Source organism: Diabrotica undecimpunctata, chromosome 7, assembly GCF_040954645.1.
Source record: "Diabrotica undecimpunctata isolate CICGRU chromosome 7, icDiaUnde3, whole genome shotgun sequence".
Taxonomy (NCBI): Eukaryota; Metazoa; Arthropoda; class Insecta; order Coleoptera; family Chrysomelidae; genus Diabrotica; species Diabrotica undecimpunctata.
The window spans coordinates 19,712,571-19,726,320 of record NC_092809.1 but is presented as its reverse complement, the minus strand read 5'-3'; the positions used below and the strand labels follow the sequence as shown (position 1 = coordinate 19,726,320).

The 13,750-nt window shown below is 33.1% G+C and overlaps 1 protein-coding gene across 1 annotated transcript; it reads left to right on the top strand.

Annotated features, from left to right (window-relative positions):
• The first annotated feature begins 4,776 nt into the window (after window positions 1-4,776).
• LOC140445017 (cathepsin L-like proteinase) lies at window positions 4,777-12,989 on the top strand. The gene is made up of 5 exons (XM_072536797.1): window positions 4,777-5,082; window positions 5,306-5,433; window positions 8,318-8,650; window positions 9,024-9,306; window positions 12,675-12,989. The coding sequence occupies exons 2-5, from the start codon at window positions 5,353-5,355 to the stop codon at window positions 12,944-12,946; spliced, it is 969 nt and encodes a 322-aa protein (XP_072392898.1). The 5' UTR covers window positions 4,777-5,082; window positions 5,306-5,352; the 3' UTR covers window positions 12,947-12,989.
• Window positions 12,990-13,750: the final 761 nt, after the last annotated feature.

Genomic DNA, 13,750 nt, shown 5'->3' with positions numbered 1-13,750 from the left:
TCTTCTTCTCGTGCCACTCCTAGCGGAGATTGGAAATCATCATGGCCACTGCGACTTTGTTAGCAGCGCGCCTAAAAAGTTCAATCGAACTACACCCGAACCATTCACGTAGATTACGAAGCCACGATATTTTTCTTCTTCCCACACTTCTTTTGCCCTTAATTTTGCCCTGCATGATATTTCTTAAAAGTTCGTACTTTTCACCTCTCACAATGTGCCCCAAGTATTCCATCTTTCTAGTTTTTATCTCATTTAGAATTTCGCATCGTTTGTCTAAAGTTTGGAGTACTTGCGTGTTAGTGACGCGGTCCATCCATGATATTCTGAGAATGCGCCTATAGCACCACATCTCGAAAGCTTCGATGTTTTTTGTGGTCAACTGTTTTAGTGTCCAAGCCTCTACTCCATACAACAGGGTAGAAAAGACATAACACCGCAGCATTCGTATTCGTAACTTTATATTGATATCACGATTGCAAAAGAGTTTGCGCATTCTATTAAAGACTGATCTAGCGATTTCTATTCTACATCTAATCTCTTTTGTTTGATCAGTATCGTCTGTGATCCAAGCACCTAGATATTTATAACAGGACACCCGCTCAATCGTTGTATTGTCTATTACAAGATTAGCTCTGATGTTCTTTGTTTTCGTGATTACCATAAATTTAGTTTTTTTCAAATTAATTTTCAAGCCGTAACTGTTACAGTATATATTGAGACTTTGAACGAGATGTTGTAGTTCTACTAGCGTTCCCGTTAGGAGAACCGTATCGTCAGCATACCTTATATTGTTGATCGTCTCACCATTTATTATCAGACCAAGATCTTCTTCCTCGAGTGCTTGTTCACAAATAGCTTCACTATACAGATTAAATAAAAGTGGCGACAAGATGCATCCCTGCCGGACTCCTCGACGGATTTGAATTTCTTCTGTTAGCCTACCCTCAACTTTCACATTTGCTGTTTGATTCCAATATAGGTTGCATATAATTCGAATATCTCGGCTGTCTATATTTTTCTTTATTAGAATTTGTCTTAGTGGTTCATGTTGTACTTTGTCAAAGGCCTTTTCGAAATCAATAAAGCAGGTGTAAATTTCTTGGTTCATGTCTAAGCATCTCTGTGAGAGAACGTTCATTGCAAACAGAGCCTCCCTTGTACCCAGCCCTTTTCTGAATCCCATCTGAGTGTTACTGATGTCTACGTCTAATTTCCTATAGATCCTATTATGGATTATTTTCAGGAACAGTTTTAGAGCATGGCTCATCAAGGCTATCGTACGATATTCGCTGCATTCCCTTGTATTTGCCTTTTTTGGCAGTAGTATAAAGGTCGAACGGAGCCATTCCCTAGGTATTATTCCAGTTCTATATATTGTGTTAAATAGATCTAGGAGTATTTTAATAGATTCATCGTCCATAAGTTTGAGCAGTTCTACGGGAATTTCATCAGGACCGGGGGCCTTACCACTTTTCGCTTGTTTGATTGCATAATCTATTTCTTCTCTGATTATATCAGGCCCTGTATCATCTGTATATTCGTTTGAGATTTCTTGTCTATCTTTGTCATCAAAAAGTTGTGATATGTATTCTGTCCATCGATTCATTTTTTGTTGTAAATCTGTTATGAGTAAACCATCTGTATCTTTGATCTGTCCTGTCTGTGTTGTTCTTCTCCTTCCTGTCATTTCTTTAATCTTTTTGTGTACATTAAAAAAGTCATATTTGCGCTCCAGTTGTTCCAACTCCTGGCATTGCTCACTTAGCCATCTTTCTCTAGCTTCTCTTATTTTCTTTTTTATCAGTTTATCTGTTTCTTTGTATCTTATCGGATTATTTGTTTTGTGTACCCTTCTTTCACACATCAACTGTAGTATTTCCTCATTCATCCATTCTTTATGTTTCCTTTCTTTCGGTGTTAAATTTTCTCTCCCTGCCAGCATTACGGCATGTTTAATATTCTCCCATTTTTGGTCTATGTTATCAGTATTTCTATTCAGTTTCTCTATATTTTGTAAATTTTCTTTGATGTTCACTATTGTTTTCTCTTTTATATGTTGTTCACTCAGTCTTCTCACGTCAATTTGTTTCTGTATGTGTTTTTGAATGATCTTTAGTTTTATTCTTAATGTGACTACTACAGGATTGTGATCCGAGCCTATATCTGCTCCTGGGTAGGTTTTAGCTGAGAGTATAGAGTTGCGGAATCTTTGTCTAACAAGGACAAAGTCAATTTGATTTCTGACTACTCTACCTTTGGTGCCACTCGGAGATTTCCATGTGTACAGTCGTCTGTTAGGTAACTTGAAAAGAGTGTTAGCAACTACTAACTCCTCCGCTTAACAAAATTGTACCATACGGTCTCCTCGTTCGTTTCGTTCTCCTAATCCATAGTCACCCACGTAACCGTCCACACATCCATGTCCAATTTTGGCATTAAAATCGCCCATTACTACTGTAGTGTGATGTTTCTTCATTGATTTTAGAATTTGTTCCAGATCGTAGTAGAAACTTTCAATTTCATCATCATCTTTATCAGCTGTAGGAGCATATACTTGTATAATATTTATAATTTGTTTATTTGACTGAAGTTGTAGTGCCATTATTCTATCAGAGAAGGGAGTAAAGCTTGTTACACAGTTACTGATTTTCTTTGATACCAAGACAGCGACACCGTAACGATGAGTTGAACTGATGGTGCCTGAATAATAAAGTGTTCCACTATTATTCGTGCATTTTCCTGATCCTGGCCACTGTACATCACTTATACCTAGGACATCAATTTTAAGGTTTTCCATTTCAAGGGCTACATTAGTTAATTTACCTGCTGCAAAGAGGCTTCTTACATTCCACGTCGCTATTCTTAACATCTTAAGGTGATTGACATTACTTGCACAGGGATTTCGCTGGTTCACGACCTGAGAGGCCCTATGGTCTGTCTGTGGTTTTCCTCTCCTGCCGGATCTTGGGTTCCGAGGTCCATGATCAGTAACATGAGTGATTGATGTGACATTTGCCATCATGATTATACTAGGGAATCTTAAAGATCATTAATACAGTGGTTTCCCGTTGCCTTCTGTATCCTTACGCCGTTGACCATTCCTTGATTCATCCACCTTCGAGACAGATTTCTCTGTCTCAGGACAAAAGAGTGCCATACCACTTACCCACTCTTCCGCCCGAAGCCGTTGGTAGGTAAGTGGGGGATTGCTTATACCGGCAATCGCTCGGTGGAATTGTCGCCATATCTAGCTACCCTCACTTAGTTTAGCCTGCAGACCAATGCAGTTGCCCGGGGTGTGGCACGTGGAGCCATAAGTGAGAGTTAGTTGTCTTATGAGGACCAGTTATCAAGAACCATCTCCCGTCTATGACGCTCGATGTGGTCGTTCCGATAAAAGGTGCTACCTCTATAACACAACTCTACACCCCATGCAAAATTTAAAAAATGTTAATGTTCGACGTCATACTTGTAATATTATGACTGAAGTCAACTAGCTCATAAGCTAACGTCTAAAGGTGGGAAACTATCGATAGTCCTAATGTAATGTAATGTAAATTAGAGGTTTCTATCGATAATTTCCCACCTCTACTACTTTCATCTCTTTTTATTTCACAACGTATTATGTTTTCTATCTTTTGCGTTATTTTGCCGGTTTTTAAGGCACTCATCACTCTATATATATATATATATATATATATATATATATATATATATATATATATATATATATATATATATATATATATATATATATATATATATATATATATAATCATCATCAGCATCATTCTTAGCGTATCTTACCGATTATGGTGCAGCCTCCCTTACATAGTGGTTCATCATTTATACCCAGGATTGTCTAATATTCGCCTTTCTGTACCATGTTGGTTGTTTTTTTATTTTATAGTCCCATCATAAATTTGGACGTCCTCTTAGTGTACAAGTTTTGCAGCCTTATATCCTGATTGGAGTAAACACTGATCGAATGCTTTTTTCTTCAGCTGCCAAAGCCAGTTTCATTCTATTGTTGATTTCTGAGAGTAAGGAGCCAGCTTTATTTAGTCCCTATACATACTCAACTACTGTCTTAAGTGCAGTGTTGTTTATTATTATATTTTGGAGAACCACTAGCTCGTTGCATATAGTTTTTGCTTTTGTCAAGTTCTTTTGAGGCGAACTTCATTGCTAGATGCATTTAGGTCGCTTATAAATTCTTGTAGCTCTGCAGAATTATTAGCCAAAACGATGTCGTCTGCAAATCTTAGATGGCTGAAGTATTCTCCATTATGGGGTATGCCTTTGTTCTGCTAGTTTATTTTGCTGAGTATATTTTCTAGAGTCGTCGTGAAGAGCTTTGGCAATATTGCTTCTTCTTGCTCTCATAGATTGGCCAGACGGATTTAAGACTCCTTGCAAATAAAACCAGTAGGAAGATGAGACTTTTTTTATTTAAGACAATTTTTAAATGCATTTTCAAATAGTAAATAACGGTTTTGGTACATAAAACTTTATTTTAGACCTGAAGAAATTTATAAAGTCTTAAGTTAAGTAAAAAAATCTAAAAATCGAAAAGTTGGATTTAAGACACTTTGGAAATAATCTCACACAGAAAATATAAAAATAAATGAAGAAAAGGCTACTGAAGGTTAATGTAATGAAACAATTAACTAAACGAATATTTCCGCCAATTGAGATTGGAATACTGTAATCATACCTACCATCCTGTCAACGGAGATGCTCGAAATGTTTTGGGTATCATACTAGATAAAACAGTTTAGACGATTTAGACGATAAGAAATTCTATACAGCGCAGGAACGACACATGGAACAAAAGACAAACAATGCAAAGAGAATTTTCTTAATTTCGAAGATATGCCGGAGGTTCAGAGCTCTAAAAGAAATTAGTGCAAAAATTTCAAATTTGGTGTACAATGCATTATAAAATCCTACTTTACCATAAATTTAAGTGCAATATTTAATTTTTTTACTGTTATCTAGTACCTATTGATAAGTTTACATTTCTTGATAAACAAGTATATTGTATTAGTTGGAATTAAATCTATTGGTTTTATTAACTTGGTAAGTGTATCACATGTTAATCAAATTTTTGGTCATCTTTTTCTGTGCCATGTTTGTAGTTGCTTTTTTTATTAACTATATATGTATATGTATCATAATACTGTTGAGAGACCAAATGTTATGTCGATCTATCTAGAGTATTATATTGTACCTCATTGGTATGATCATGACCTTGATTATTTCATTTTTTTCTGTTAAAACTTATACTTTGTAAATTTTCTAGTTGCAGATATTAAATGTAAAATATTTTAACCTAAATTAAAGATCAAGATGGAAAAATCAATTATAATATTTACAGTTTTTTTGGGAATCACCTATTCTTTAGACGATGTTAAATGGAATAATTTTAAGGTAATATAAATGTATATTCTATTTATTTATTTTATTGCAATTTATTACTGCACTCAATTTATACAAATTTAAGCATATAAAGTAACATTTACTCTATAAAAAAACAACTTTAAATGACATATTACAAGCAAACAACGATTGATCACTTAGACAAGGAAAGAGAAGGGACGCGTAATCGTATGGAATTGACTGAAGCCGGTATATATATATATATATATATATATATATATATATATATATATATATATATATATATATATACATATATATATACATATATATACATATATATATATATATATATATATATATATATATATATATATATATATATATATATATATATATATATATATATATATATATATTATATATTATCATATTTTCAGTAGATTGAGAAATGGATATACAGGGTGAGTCATGAGGAACTTTACATACTTCTACCATATGTAGAGTCCCTCAGGGAGCATATCATGTGTCCACTAAAAAATGTCAACGCCTCTTCTTTATTAATTAACAGGGTGATTTGTGTAATTGACCATTTATTTCATTTTACTGTAGTGTTTATACGGCTCATTTGATTTTTTTATTTTTTGCATGATACAGTACACTACTATCAAGCATTCGACTGGTATTAGCTAAACTAAAAAATTCCAGGACTGGCTTTGGAAAAATTAATTTAGGGATTCGTATTAAATATTACACCCTGTATATATTTTTTTTAAAATGCAATAAATGATTTTCAAATTACATAAATAGCCAATGCAAACGACATATGCGACAATGGTGTCGCACTTTTATTAAATTTTTAGTGAACGATCGAATCTTACCAAAAATAGAACAACCATAATGAAGTATCAAATTATAAGGTAATTAATTTAAGCAAATGTTATAAATTTCAAACATTTTAATTGAAATGATAAACTGAGTCACTGCACAACAAAAAACAGTAACTACTAACAATAACGAAGAACAATTTAAAAAAAACTAAAAATATGTACATAGTTATGATAAACCCATAAATTAGAACTGGAAAAGATACAATAATGTTAACAAAATAAAAATAATTTAAAATAGATTTTCGAAATGGAACCCTGCAGCCTGTACACATTTTTGTTGCCGAATTGTTAATTGACGTATTGAATTACGGATACTCTGGGGATCGTTTCTAATAGTATTACAACAATGTATAATTCTATCAATTAATTGTTGTCGGTTATTAATATTCACTGCGTAAACTAGTTGCTTCAATCCTCCCCAAATATGGTAATCAACGGGATTGAAATCAGGGGATCTTGAAGGCCACGAAATGGGACCTGCACGTCCTATCCACCTGTTGCCATAAACATTATTGAGATGTTGTCTCACTGCCAGTAAAAAGTGTGGGGGTGCCCCATCATGCTGAAAATATATCCCTCGGATAGCAACGTTCGCATTGGCAAGCAAATTCGGCAAAATATTTTGTAGAAAGTTCAAATAGACCTGCCCTGTTAAAGGACCATCAAAAAAGTGAGGACCTACTAATTGGTTATTTATGACACCAATCCACACGTTAACCGAAAACCTTAACTGAGAACGACGTTCTCGAATAGCATGGGGATTTTCTTCTGCCCACACATGTGAATTTCGTGAATTATTTATCCCGTCTCTGGTAAATTGGGCTTCATCTCTAAATAGTGTCCTGTATAGCGTTGGTCGATCATTGTTAATCCATCTACAAAATTCCAACCTATCGATCTCATCTCCAGCATGTAGTCGCTGAACCATTTGAATGTGATATGGGTATAGATTATTTTTTTGTAAGACTCTACTTACTTTTGATTGAGTAATATTGAGTTCTCGACTTACTTGTCTAGTGCTTATTGTAGGGTTTATAGTAACGGCGTCCATAATGTCATCTTCCTGCGCTTCATCTACATGTCGCTCTGTTGTTCCACTAGGAAAAGTGCCATTTTCTCGCAAATAATTAAAAACTGACCCAAATGTTAGATGACTGGGAGTTCGACGATTAGAAAATGTCCTGCGATATTCTCTACTAGCAGCCCTACCATTCCCATTACAGAATCCATAAACAAATATTATGTCTGCATATTCTGTGGTCGAAAACTGATGTGGCATTTTGAACGAAAGTAACAAAAGGTCTACCAAAACTAACACAACGTACTTAACGTAGATATGACAGAAGAAATATGTATTCTTGTACACATAAATAACAATTGATAATGACAATAATGACAATGGGTATAAAATATCAAGAAACGTCAAACGGTCAACGCCAACCTTCATTTTAAACTTTTTTAGATTTATTTTTATTTAGTACAGTTGATGCAATGTATTATTATTTGACATAAAATTTTAATCATTTACAATCAACAAAAACTAACACATAGAAGAGGTTTGACTTTTTAATCAATTTAATTTATTATTTATCAAAAATAATGCCCCAATACGATCTATGAGTAAAAATTTAAAATTGAAAAACCATTGATTCTATCGTAGAGATAATACAAAGTGACAGTAAAGATGTTAATTTTCTACGTATTAGATTATGTTGTAGGAACTCATTTTAATTAAAATGTTTGAAATTCATAACATTTGTTTAAATTAATACCTTATAATTTGATACTTCATTATGGTTGTTCTATTTTTGGTAAGATTTGATCGTTCACTAAAAATTTAGTAAAAGTGCGACAACATTGTCGCATATGTCATTTTCATTGGCTATTTATGTAGTTTGAAAATCACTTATTGCATTTTAAAAAAAAATTTATACAGGGTGTAATATTTAATACGAATCCCTAAATTAATTTTTCCAAAGCCAGTCCTGGAATTTTTCTAGATTCTCTTGTAACGAACTATACATTTATATTTTGTATTTTTGTAGAATACACATTTTAAAAGGTACAATGACCTTGAAGATAAGCTGAGATTTAAAATATTTCAAGACAGCCTTAGAGAAATAGAAGCACACAATGATAAATACAACAAGGGAGAAGTATCTTATTTTCTAACAACTACTCAGTACGCTGACTGGACAAATGAAGAATTTAGATCTTTATTAAACAGTAACTTTAACAAAAAACTTTATACAAAAACTGAGAATGTAGTGTTTAAGTCAAAGGCTGAAATTCCGCCATCAGTGGACTGGAGAAATGAAAAAGCTGTAACGGAAGTTAAAGACGAAGGAACTTGTGGTTGTGGTTGGGCTTTTAGTGCGGTTAGTATTTGATGATATGTTTTTTTAACTTCACTTTCATTTACAATCTGTAATACTATTACAGTAAGCAAATTGTGTAATTATTTTACACAATTGCAACTTCATTATTAAAAAGTAACATGCAAAAGTTGTCCCATGACAATGTTCTATTTTTATTTTAATTTTAACATTAAGTATTTGTAAATTTGAGATCTACACAAAAAATATAAAAATAACTCAGTTTAGAAATCTTGTTGAAAGATCACTGAAAGTGTGTCGCTTTAGAGTTCGATTTGGTAGTGTTTTCATAAGGTTCTTTGCAAGATCGATAGGATGGTTTTCAAGCTCCAGAGCATATTATAATAAATTATTACTATATATAAAATTTTTTAAGGTTGGTACCATTGAAGGCCAGTTAGTTCTAAAAAGAAATCAATCTGCTACGTCTTTGAGTGTTCAGGAGTTGATAGATTGTTCAGCTTTTAACTTTGGCTGCACCAAAGGGTCCAATCGTTTTGCATTAATGTATGCCAGGGAATTTGGAATTAGTTCAGATGAACAATATCCTTACGAAGCTAAGGACGATACCTGCAAAAATATTACCGATAAAGCTGTAAAACCCATAGCGCAGTATGGAACTGTCGAAGAGTCAGAAAATTCTTTGGCTGAAGCTGTGGGTAAGTAAGTAAATTGTATTGTACAAAACAATATTTAATTTTTAACTAACATTGTATTAATGATTAAATCAGTTATAAATTATAAAAATTAAAATTTTAACAACTTTGTTGAATGTTGAATTAGAAGAAGGCTCATATATTTAATAAGTATGTACAATCGGAAAACCATTACAATTAATTTTGCCGAGAATAATAAACATAGAGCTCAATAGCCAAGAAAATATTATTAATCATGGTCCTCCATGAATAGCCATGTTAACCATGGAAGCCTAGACCTTACAAAGGAGGACATACACTATCTGAATGTGATGCCGGAGGTCTTTCTTATATCATGAAATCCCTTAAGTTTAAGACAAAAACCAACACCTCTAAAGATTTTCGAGAACACAATTAGAATAGGTACATGGAACCTTAAAAGTTTATATGCAGCAGGAAAACCCATCAATTTGATTCAAGGTATTAAACGATTAAGAATTATTATTATTGGCATAAGTAAACTGAGATAACCTGGATCGGGAATATATGAACAGAATAAAGATTAACTGCACTATTCTGGGAGCAAGGAAAACGACACACATCACAGAGGAGTGAAGTTAGTATGTTTATAACATCGCAGTATAAAAATACGTTAAAAATTGTATACCTGTTAGTAACAAAATAATATTGATCTTTTAATGTAAATATGATCCAGGTATACGCCCCTACTGCAAAGAAATACAATATTGAAGTAGAATAGTTTTTTTCTTCTTATTGTGCCGTCTTCTGATGAAGGTTAACGATCACTTTTTTAAACAATTCCCTATCTTTGGCAACGTGAAATATCTATTTAATACTGAGGTTAGTCCAATCTCTGATATTCCTCAGCCAAAATTTTTGTTCCTTCTCTACTATTCCTTGCATCATGACGTGTAGAAGACAGTATTTATCAAAAGGTAAAAGAAATAATAAATTAGACTTACAATCAATTTAATTTAACTATCAGACGACCGGTTTCGCTTTCTACAATATGCAAAGCATCTTCAGGTCACGATACAAAGTTAAATTAATGCTGAAAATAATAAACCCATATTAGGGTGTTGTCTAAGCAGACAAGGTTTTTATAAATTTGTGGGTCTTACCTTGTATGCTTAAACATTTTATTCGTTTTTAAAAACCACAGACATGTAATATTGGCATAATTACTGTAATTTATATAATTTATATCACCTATCTTTGTTTTACCTTTATTAGACAACACCCTAATATGGGTTTATTATTTTCAGCATTAATTTAACTTTGTATCGTGACCTGAAGATGCTTTGCATATTGTAGAAAGCGAAACCGGTCGTCTGATAGTTAAATTAAATTGATTGTGAGTAAGTCTAATTTATTATTTCTTTTACCTTTTGAAATGGACTTACACAAGCAACACATTCATGATTTACAGTATTTATCGTTTCCAATGATGTGGCTCAAACGCGATGTTTTTCGTATTTTAATTGTGTTTATAAGCTTTCTGACATGCCATGTCCAATTTGTCTTAACAGTTTTTCGTTTGAGAGTTTTGCAGTCCAAGGAATAGAGGTCTACAAGAATAGATTTAAAACAAGGCAAAGTTAAAAGCCTAAAAGGAAATTAAGCCACGTATATTTTGAGTAATTTTAACGCCAAAATTGGAAAAGGTGGATGATCTGACTTATAGGAATATGGACTAGAAGAGAGAAGGCAATAAACGAGTGGAACAAAAAGTGTATAAATGTAACAAGTAGTGGAAACTATGAAGGTACTATAATGGAGCGATGTAATAAAAATGTATAAATATAACAAAATGGTAATATAGAAATGTAAAAAAAAATGAAGGTTAGCTAGGAGGCTATGTTGGAGGGAGCAGAAGCTTCTCGTCAGCTGATTGATACAGTCAAATCCAGGAAACTAGCAGATCTTGGACATGTAGTGCGAGAAAAACATTATAATATTCATCGACCGATTTATACAGTTAAAATCGAAGGACATCTGGAAATTGGGAGAAAACAAACCTCGTGGTTTCAATTGACTTCTATGCAAAGATAGCTACTCCCCACTGGCTTTTCTTGGCTATTTCGATTTTTCCATTAATTTTTAAATTGTCTTAAAGCTTGTATTTTTCCATTATTAAAATTTGGTTCATTCTGTAAATGTATCAGTAGTTTCTTTCTTATTTTTGTACAACTATCTTTAATAAATTTTTGTTTAAAATACGGGTATATTGCTGTTAGCATTTTCACAAAAGCTTCAAAATCGTTAAAGTAGTTTTTTTATGATGCTACTAGATCCTGTGCACCATAAACATGTTTAAATAGGTCGTATATTTGATTAAAATCAAGTATAAATGGAGGCTTTTGCTATGAGATGAATGCCTTGTTGTAGTCTTTTTCTTGCTTTTTTTTTGTTTTTTGATGATCATTATTTGGTTTAACAAACGGGTCTAGACTTGGATTTTCTGAATCAGCGTTTTGAGCTGGGGGAAGTGTGACTATTTTGTTGGACTTTTTATAATTTTCAAAAACTGATACTTGGTTTTTTTTTTCAATTTGCTGTAGTATTTCCTTGCCTTTTACATAAAAAACATACCAAGGAATCTTGTGACAAAAAATTCTATAGTTGGTGTTACCATGATTAATTAATATGGATTCAGGTATTGAGGCAAGCGGTGGTGTGATTAAAATTTGTCGTCTAAAACTATAAACGTGGCTAAATTCCGGTAAATTAGCACTTATCTTGAGAAATGACATGCGAGACATGGTTTTAAAGTCAACTTTTAAATTTTTTAAGTGAGTAAATCATGCGGAATGCTGCTACAAACGTTTGACAGAATAAGTCTTTCTGCTGGAGTGACTCGCTTGCGTGCTTGGACTTGTTGGTTATTAATTTCTATAGACACTCCATAATTATTCATGAAATTTTCAACAACGTTTTTGTTTGCAAGGTACATACACACTCTGTTGTTAGAAAGTCATGAGGAAAATTGCATGAGGATATTTTTGGGCTCAATCAACGTTCCTAGTGGAATCACGTAATCTTGAAGTTTTGAGGCTTTCAATGGCTGGGAATACAATAGCTTGATCTTAGGTAGAAAATTGTTGTTCAATTACAGCAAAAGAGTTTTAGTATTGTTTTCCTTTTGGGAGCTTCTGTAGTTAGAAGTCCCGTAAGTTGGACTTAATATCGTTTCTTTATAATTAAAAATTAAATTTTGTGTGGAAGTGAACGCACTCTTATGCACTTATGTTGGGAAAGTATTTTATTTGGAGCTAACAAATTCGCACTTACAAGTATACCTGTTAGGACCGAACCTTGTGAATGAATCGGCATCCTGAATTATTTAAATATTAAAATTTATTTTCTTTCAGCTCGCATAGGACCGATTGCAAGCGTCGTATATGTTGATGAGATTTTGGGATGGAAACTGTATGGTGGAGGAATATTTGATAATCCTTCATGCACAGATTCGATTAATCACGGGATCCTGACAGTTGGATACGGCACTGCAGAGAAGGACTTTTGGATTCTAAAAAATTCGTGGGGAACCACCTGGGGAGAAAATGGTTACATGAGATTAGTACGTGGAAAAAAACAGTGCGGAATATATTTAGATAATTCATTTGCTATACTAGATTCGTAATTTTCACTTTGGTTGATAATAAATACAGTCTTATGAAATAGGAGCTGGAATTTTTAGGATGTTTTGTAATGTAATTGATATATCTATTAAAAAAAGAAATATAAATATACTTCGCCAAAAAAGTATCGCATCATCTATGAAACTGCTAATTTTGTATTAAAAATAATTTAAAACATGGATTTTTTACTGTTGTTTTTTTTGTTTTTTAAGTTACTTAAGAAGTATTAAAAGAAAAATTCAGAATGTACGGCAAACAAAGGTTTTATTTAATTTATTTCATAAATTAGAAGTAAGCGCACAAACAGCATTGAATAAAAAAAATAAAAATCAAAAGTAATGATAATCTAGTAAGACGTATTGCCTCCTCTAGCTCTTATAACATCTAGACAACGTTGTGGCATACTTCCAATTAATTTTCTTAGATAATCTTGATTGATATTATCCCATTCTACGTTTAACAACCGTTGCAGGTTCTGAAGATTAGCTGGCGTCACATTACCAGATCTCACCCTTCTGTAAAGATGGTCCCAAACATGTTATATTGGATTTAAGTCCGGGCTATGCGCTGGCCAATTAAAAACTAGAAAATTTGCCTCTTGAAGGTACTCGGTAGCGATTCTTGCGACGTGTGGGCGTGCATTGTCATGCATTAAAACAAAGTCATTACCAATAAATGGGGCGTAAGGAACAATATGCATCTCCAAAATTTCTCTAATGTACCTATCAGCAGTTAAGGATCCTCCATCTAGCTGTTCCAATTCAGTTTGACCCCTAGGAGATATTTCGCCCCAGAGCATAATAGAT

Coding starts and splice junctions, on each gene's coding strand:
- LOC140445017 (XM_072536797.1), top strand. CDS start 5,353: ATGGAAAAATCAATTATAATATTTACAGTTTTTTTGGGAATCACCTAT. Junction 5,434..8,317: donor TTAAATGGAATAATTTTAAG/GTAATATAAATG, acceptor GTATTTTTGTAG/AATACACATTTTAAAAGGTA. Junction 9,307..12,674: donor TTCTTTGGCTGAAGCTGTGG/GTAAGTAAGTAA, acceptor ATTTTCTTTCAG/CTCGCATAGGACCGATTGCA.